This window comes from Echiichthys vipera (genome assembly GCF_963691815.1).
Source record: "Echiichthys vipera genome assembly, chromosome: 14".
Lineage (NCBI taxonomy): Eukaryota > Metazoa > Chordata > Actinopteri > Perciformes > Trachinidae > Echiichthys > Echiichthys vipera.
In genome coordinates this window covers 101,548-110,000 of record NC_139839.1, presented here as the reverse complement: position 1 = coordinate 110,000, position 8,453 = coordinate 101,548, and the positions used below count along the sequence as shown (strand labels likewise).

General features: G+C 57.8%; 1 protein-coding gene across 2 annotated transcripts in view; it reads left to right on the top strand.

Annotated features, from left to right (window-relative positions):
* The window catches only part of LOC310956535 (platelet-derived growth factor receptor beta-like), a 44,872-nt gene that overhangs the window by 5,486 nt on the left and 30,933 nt on the right, over positions 1-8,453 (top strand). For both annotated transcript variants that reach the window (XM_083926789.1, XM_083926788.1), the window contains exons 5-11: positions 1-102; positions 949-1,209; positions 1,734-1,864; positions 3,268-3,349; positions 3,587-3,661; positions 3,954-4,137; positions 4,251-4,366. The exon at positions 1-102 is cut by the window's left edge and continues 94 nt beyond it. In XM_083926789.1, coding sequence (XP_083782915.1) covers positions 1-102; positions 949-1,209; positions 1,734-1,864; positions 3,268-3,349; positions 3,587-3,661; positions 3,954-4,137; positions 4,251-4,366 — 951 coding nt within the window. The remainder of the gene's footprint in view (positions 103-948; positions 1,210-1,733; positions 1,865-3,267; positions 3,350-3,586; positions 3,662-3,953; positions 4,138-4,250; positions 4,367-8,453) is intronic.

The following is an 8,453-nucleotide window of genomic DNA, read 5'->3' as shown; positions in this document are numbered from 1 at the left end:
TGCGGCTCTTGAACGCCACGTGGAGGAACTCTGGGAGATACACGTGTGAGGAGGCGGCGTCCGCCCAGAGCCGCGGCGTGGACGTCTTCATACCCGGAGACGGTACCTGTCTGTCCCCACCTGTCTGTCCTCACCTGTCTGACCCACCTGTCTGTCTCACCTGTCTGTCCTCACCTGTCTGTCCCCACCTGTCTGTCTCACCTGTCTGTCCCACCTGTCTGTCCCCACCTGTCTGTCCCCACCTGTCTGTCTCACCTGTCTGTCCCCACCTGTCTGTCTCACCTGTCTGACCCCACCTGTCGGTCCCCACCTGTCTGTCCTCACCTGTCTGACCCCACCTGTCTGTCCTCATCTGTCTATCCCCACCTGTCTGTCCTCACCTGTCTGACCCCACCTGTCTGTCTCACCTGTCTGACCCACCTTTCTGTCCCCACCTGTCTGTCCTCACCTGTCTGACCCCACCTGTCTGTCTCTCACCTGTCTGTCCTCACCTGTCTGTCCCCACCTGTCTGACCCCACCTGTCTGTCCCACCTGTCTGTCTCACCTGTCTGTCCTCACCTGTCTGTCCCCACCTGTCTGTCCCCACCTGTCTGTCTCACCTGTCTGTCCTCACCTGTCTGTCCCCACCTGTCTGACCCCACCTGTCTGTCCCCACCTGTCTGACCCCACCTGTCTGTCCCACCTGTCTGTCTCACCTGTCTGTCCTCACCTGTCTGTCCCCACCTGTCTGTCTCACCTGTCTGTCCTCACCTGTCTGACCCCACCTGTCTGTCCTCACCTGTCTGTCTCACCTGTCTGTCCTCACCTGTCTGTCCTCACCTGTCTGACCCCACCTGTCTGTCCTCACCTGTCTGTCCTCACCTGTCTGACCCCACCTGTCTGTCCCCACCTGTCTGTCTCACCTGTCTGTCCTCACCTGTCTGTCCTCACCTGTCTGTCCCCCTCAGGTCCGGAGGACTGGTTCGTCCCTCTGGGTCCGGGCGTGGTGATGAAGGAGACGGAGGAGGACACCATCCCCTGCGTGGTTTCCGACCCGCGGCTCAACGTCTCGCTGTACGAACGTCCCGGCAGGACGCCGGTTACCGGGACGACGTACGAGCCGGGCCGCGGCTTCACGGGTCGACTGAACGACACGTCGTACGTGTGCACGGCCGCAGACGAGCACGAGGAGCGAGAGTCCCAGGTCTACTACGTCTTCAGCATCGTGGGTGAGGACTGCCTGTCTGTCCCTCACCTGTCTGTCTCTCTCCTGTCTGTCTCTCACCTGTCTGTCTCTCACCTGTCTGTCTCTCACCTGTCTGTCCCTCACCTGTCTGTCCCTCACCTGTCTGTCTCTCTCCTGTCTGTCTCTCACCTGTCTGTCCCTCACCTGTCTGTCCCTCACCTGTCTGTCTCTCAGTCCCTAAGGTGATGGAGGTGGACCCGTCTGTCTCTCACCTGTCTGTCTCTCACCTGTCTGTCTCTCAGTCCCTAAGGTGATGGAGGTGGACCTGTCTGTCTCTCACCTGTCTGTCTCTCAGTCCCCGAGGTGATGGAGGTGGACCTGTCTGTCTCTCACCTGTCTGTCTCTCAGTCCCCGAGGTGATGGAGGTGGACCTGTCTGTCTCTCACCTGTCTGTCTCTCAGTCCCCGAGGTGATGGAGGTGGACCTGTCTGTCTCTCACCTGTCTGTCTCTCAGTCCCTAAGGTGATGGAGGTGGACCTGTCTGTCTCTCACCTGTCTGTCTCTCAGTCCCTAAGGTGATGGAGGTGGAGCTGACGGTGTCGAGCAGCGTGCTGAAGAAGGGGGAGGTGCTGACGGTGAACTGCACCGTCAGAGACACGGAGATGGTCTTCTTCTCCTGGGACTTCCCCCGCAGACAGGTACCTGTCTGTCTGCACCTGTCTGTCTGCACCTGCCTGTCTGTCTGCACCTGCCTGTCTGTCTGCACCTGTCTGTCTGCACCTGCGTGTCTGTCTGCACCTGCCCGTCTGTCTGTACCCTCCTGTCTGTCTGCACCTGTCTGTCTGTCTGCACCTGTCTGTCTGCACCTGTGTGTCTGTCTGCACCTGTCTGTCTGTCTGCACCTGTCTGTCTGCACCTGCGTGTCTGTCTGCACCTGCCCGTCTGTCTGTACCCTCCTGTCTGTCTGCACCTGTCTGTCTGTCTGCACCTGTCTGTCTGCACCTGTGTGTCTGTCTGCACCTGTCTGTCTGTCTGTACCCTCCTGTCTGTCTGCACCTGCCTGTCTGTCTGCACCTGTCTGTCTGTACCCTCCTGTCTGTCTGCACCTGCCTGTCTGTCTGCACCTGTGTGTCTGTCTCCTGCCTGTGTTGCCATGGCAGCAGCCAATAGCATTGCTGGTTGCCTGTTGTTGGGTGCAGCTACTGACTCATGTTGCGAGCTGATGGACTCCAACCAACCTGAACCTGGCAACCACCCTGAACCTTGCAACCACCCAGAACCTGGCAACCACCTGAACCTGGCAACCACCCTGAACCTGGCAACCACCTGAACCTGGCAACTAACCATCCTGAACCTGGCAACCACCCTGAACCTGGCAACCACCTGAACCTGGCAACTAACCACCCTGAACCTGGCAACCAACCACCCTGAACCTGGCAACCACCCTAAACCACCCTGAACCTGGCAACCACCCTGAACCTGGCAACTAACCATCCTGAACCTGGCAACCACCCTGAACCTGGCAACCAACCACCCTGAACCTGGCAACCACCTGAACCTGGCAACCACCTGAACCTGGCAACCACCCTGAACCTGGCAACCAACCACCCTGAACCTGGCAACCACCCTAAACCACCCTGAACCTTGCAAACCAACCAACCTGAACCTGGCAACCACCTGAAACTGGCAACCAACCACCCTGAACCTGGCAACCAACCACCTGAACCTGGCAACCAACCACCCTGAACCTGGCAACCACCTGAAACTGGCAACCAACCACCCTGAACCTGGCAACCACCTGAACCTGGCAACCACCCTGAACCTGGCAACCACCCAGTTGCTCTCTTGTTGATAAAGTTGTTGTTGTTGCGTTGCTGTTGTTGCGTTGCTGTTATTGCGTTGCTGCTGTTGTGCGTTGCTGTTGTTGCGTTGCTGTTGTGCGTTGCTGTTGTGCGTTGCTGTTGTGCGTTGCTGTTGTGCGTTGCTGTTGTGCGTTGACGGTTGTTGCGTTGCTGTTGTGCGTTGCTGTTGTTGCGTTGCTGTTGTGCGTTGCTGCTGTTGTGTTGGTGTCGTGCGTTGACGGTTGCCCTCTCGTGTGCAGGGGGTGGAGCCTCTGACCGACTTCCTGCCCAATCGGATTCGCTCCTTCATCAACATCTCCACGGCAACGGTGGAAGATTCTGGTACGTCACTGTTTTCATGGAGGTTCCTGTCAGACAGAGCTGAGGGAACAATAACTGTGTGTGTGTGTGTGTGTGTGTGTCTCTGTCTGTGTGTGTGTGTGTGTGTGTGTGTGTCTCTGTCTGTGTGTGTGTGTGTGTGTGTGTCTCTGTGTGTGTGTGTGTGTGTGTGTGTGTGTCTCTGTCTGTCTGTGTGTGTGTGTGTGTCTGTGTGTGTGTGTGTGTGTGTGTGTCCTGTAGGTGTGTATGTGTGTGTGGTGCAGGAGACGATGCAGGATCGAACTGTGAAGAAAAACGTCACAGTAACAGTACTGGGTGAGTACACACACACACACACACACACACACACACACACACACACACACACACACACACACACACACACACACACACACACACACACACACACACACTAACATACACACAGACACACTCAGGTGAATACACACACACACACACACACACACACACACACACACACACACACACACACACACACACACACACACACACACACACACACACACACACACACACACACACACACACACACACACACACACACACACACACACACACACACTCAGGCGAACTTGTCTCTCTGTAGATCTGGGGTACGTGCTCCTGTGGGCCTCTGGTGGGACCAACGTGTCGTCTCTGCTCCATCACACGGTGGAGCTCAGGGTGGAGGTCGACGCCCACCCGGCGCCCGCCGTCCGCTGGACCAGAGACAACCACACCGTCGCCACGGCAACCACCTCTGTCAACACCGCACACCTGACAGGAAGCAGGTAGATCACAGTCGGGTGTTTGTTTGTTTGTTTGATTGTTTGTTTGTCTGATTGTTTGTTTGTTTGTCTGATTGTTTGTTTGTTGGTCTGATTGTTTGTTTGTTGGTGTGCAGGTTCGTGAGCACACTGACGCTGGTTCGAGTCCAGATGGATCAGGCAGGAAGTTACACAGCGACGGTTTCAAACGAGGACGACGTTCAGGAAGTCGTCTTCAACCTGGAGGTCAAAGGTGTGTGTGTGTGTGTGTGTGTGTGTGTGTGTGTGTGTGTGTGTGTGTGTGTGTCTGTGTGTGTCTGTCTGTGTGTGTGTCTGTCTGTCTGTCTGTCTGTCTGTCTGTCTGTCTGTCTGTCTGTCTGTCTGTCTGTCTGTCTGTCTGTCTGTCTGTCTGTCTGTCTGTCTGTGTGTGTGTGTGTGTGTGTGTGTGTGTGTGTGTGTGTGTGTCTGTCTGTCTGTGTGTGTGTGTGTGTGTGTCTGTCTGTGTGTGTGTGTGTGTGTGTGTGTGTCTGTGTGTGTGTGTGTGTGTGTGTGTGTGTGTGTGTGTCTGTGTGTGTGTGTGTGTGGACTGATCTCAGCGTATGATTGAGCGGGTTTTGATAAATGCAGCGGCTGAATTCGATCGTCTTTAACACATTTCGCCCTTAAATATTCCTGGTTCGAGTCCCACTGAGGTCAAACACGGAGAGAAGGACGCAGGTTAGAAAAGACACTTCTCGGACACACAGATCAGCTCCTGTCGTCATGGAGCAGAACAAAGACGTGTGTTTGTCTTCAGAGTGGAATAAAAAAAGGCCCATCATAAAAACACTGTATGAGAATAACAGAGGGAATCAAACCGAGGCAGCGCTCCACTGAGACCCGTGTGTGTGTGTGTGCACTGTTGAACAGGTGTGCCGTATGGGTGCCCTCACACAGGTGTGACGCCCTCACACAGGTGGGCTGGATGCCCTCACACAGGTGGTCTGGGTGCCCTCACACAGGTGGGCTGGGTGCCCTCACACAGGTGGGCTGGGTGCCCTCACACAGGTGGGCTGGATGCCCTCACACAAGTGGGCTGGACGCCCTCACACAGGTGGGCTGGACGCCCTCACACAGGTGGGCTGGATGCCCTCACACAGGTGGGCTGGGTGCCCTCACACAGGTGGGCTGGACGCCCTCACACAGGTGGGCTGGGTGCCCTCACACAGGTGGGCTGGATGCCCTCACACAGGTGGGCTGGATGCCCTCACACAGGTGGGCTGGGTGCCCTCACACAGGTGGGCTGGATGCCCTCACACAGGTGGGCTGGGTGCCCTCACACAGGTGGGCTGGGTGCCCTCACACAGGTGGGCTGGACGCCCTCACACAGGTGGGCTGGATGCCCTCACACAGGTGTGACGCCCTCACACAGGTGGGCTGGGTGCCCTCACACAGGTGGGCTGGACGCCTCACACAGGTGGGCTGGACGCCCTCACACAGGTGTGACGCCCTCACACAGGTGGGCTGGATGCCCTCACACAGGTGTGACGCCCTCACACAGGTGGGCTGGATGCCCTCACACAGGTGGGCTGGATGCTGTCACACAGGTGGGCTGGATGCCCTCACACAGGTGGGCTGGATGCCCTCACACAGGTGTGACGCCCTCACACAGGTGGGCTGGATGCCCTCACACAGGTGGGCTGGATGCCCTCACACAGGTGGGCTGGACGCCCTCACACAGGTGGGCTGGATGCCCTCACACAGGTGGGCTGGATGCCCTCACACAGGTGTGACGCCCTCACACAGGTGTGACGCCCTCACACAGGTGTGACGCCCTCACACAGGTGGGCTGGATGCCCTCACACAGGTGGGCTGGGTGCCCTCACACAGGTGGGCTGGATGCCCTCACACAGGTGTGATGCCCTCACACAGGTGTGATGCCCTCACACAGGTGGGCTGGATGCCCTCACACAGGTGTGATGCCCTCACACAGGTGTGATGCCCTCACACAGGTGGGCTGGATGCCCTCACACAGGTGGGCTGGATGCCCTCACACAGGTGTGACGCCCTCACACAGGTGGGCTGGATGCCCTCACACAGGTGTGATGCCCTCACACAGGTGTGATGCCCTCACACAGGTGGGCTGGATGCCCTCACACAGGTGGGCTGGATGCCGTCACACAGGTGGGCTGGATGCCCTCACACAGGTGGGCTGGATGCCCTCACACAGGTGGGCTGGGTGCCCTCACACAGGTGGGCTGGGTGCCCTCACACAGGTGTGACGCCCTCACACAGGTGGGCTGGATGCCCTCACACAGGTGGGCTGGATGCCCTCACACAGGTGGGCTGGGTGCCCTCACACAGGTGGGCTGGGTGCCCTCACACAGGTGGGCTGGATGTCCTCACACAGGTGGGCTGGACGCCCTCACACAGGTGGGCTGGACGCCCTCACACAGGTGGGCTGGATGCCCTCACACAGGTGGGCTGGATGCCCTCACACAGGTGGGCTGGGCGCCCTCACACAGGTGGGCTGGGCGCCCTCACACAGGTGGGCTGGACGCCCTCACACAGGTGGGCTGGACGCCTCACACAGGTGGGCTGGACGCCCTCATCAAACACATCAAACACAGGTTCACTTACCCTGTGTTTGCTCATGGGCTGCAGGATTAACACAGAAGAAAGAGCAGAGTCAGCGTGATGACTCAGCTGTTCCCACCTGTTGCAGCGTCTCCTCTGTAACACAGAACTCTACTGCGGCCTCTCTGCTGATGATGCTGACATCACTCCCAGAATGCATTGCTTTTTACGGCTTATTACAGCATTTATGGGAAACAGCAAGCTCCCTACCAATATTACCCAGAATGAACGTCACACACGTGCAGGTGACGTGTGTGACGTGTGTGACGTGTGTGGAGAGGTGGTTCTGGTGACTGATGATTGCGTAATCATTCATGGACGCTGCCTTCAGACGCACGTGAGCACGATCAGAGCTGACCTCAGACCTGACCTCAGACCTGACCTCAGACCTGACCTCAGACCTGACCTCAGAGCTGACCTCAGACCTGACCTCAGACCTCAGACCTGACCTCAGAGCTGACCTCAGACCTGACCTCAGACCTGACCTCAGACCTGACCTCAGAGCTGACCTCAGACCTCAGACCTCAGAGCTGACCTCAGACCTGACCTCAGACCTCAGAGCAGACCTCAGAGCTGACCTCAGACCTGACCTCAGACCTGACCTCAGACCTGACCTCAGACCTGACCTCAGAGCTGACCTCAGACCTCAGACCTGACCTCAGACCTGACCTCAGAGCTGACCTCAGACCTGACCTCAGACCTCAGACCTGACCTCAGACCTGACCTCAGACCTGACCTCAGATCTGATCGGACCTCAGACCTGACCTCAGACCTGACCTCAGAGCTGACCTCAGAGCTGACCTCAGACCTGACCTCAGAGCTGACCTCAGAGCTGACCTCAGAGCTGACCTCAGACCTCAGAGCTGACCTCAGACCTGACCTCAGAGCTGACCTCAGACCTCAGACCTGACCTCAGACCTGACCTCAGAGCTGACCTCAGACCTGACCTCAGACCTCAGACCTGACCTCAGACCTGACCTCAGACCTGACCTCAGATCTGATCGGACCTCAGACCTGACCTCAGACCTGACCTCAGAGCTGACCTCAGAGCTGACCTCAGACCTGACCTCAGAGCTGACCTCAGAGCTGACCTCAGAGCTGACCTCAGACCACACTGATGAATGACGACGTTTGACAGGAAATGGTCGCACGCACGTTTTCCTGCCGTACGTTCATTTGATTAATGACAGACACACACACACACACGCGCACACACACACACACACACACACACACACACACACACACACACACACACACACACACACACACACACACACACACACACACACACACACACACACACACACACACACACACACACACACACACAGTCACGTGTGACCTGAATGAACCGGGTCCGTTGTGAGCGGCCGCTCCGGAGCTTCCTCCCGTTTCTACCGGAGGAAACAACGGGAGCACACCGGCTGAGAGTCTCCCGGTAACGTTAGCGTGGAGACAAGGCGACAACACACACAACACGCTCCGGTTCTCACCGGGGACCGACCTGAAGGAAGCCGGTGAAGAGCGGAGGAGGAAGCCGGTGAGGAGCGGAGGAGGAAGCCGGTGAAGAGCGGAGGAGGAAGCCGGTGAAGAGCGGAGGAGGAAGCCGGTGAAGAGCGGAGGAGGAAGCCGGTGAAGAGCGGAGGAGGAAGCCGGTGAAGAGCGGAGGAGGAAGCCGGTGAAGAGCGGAGGAGGAAGCCGGTGAAGAGCGGAGGAGGAAG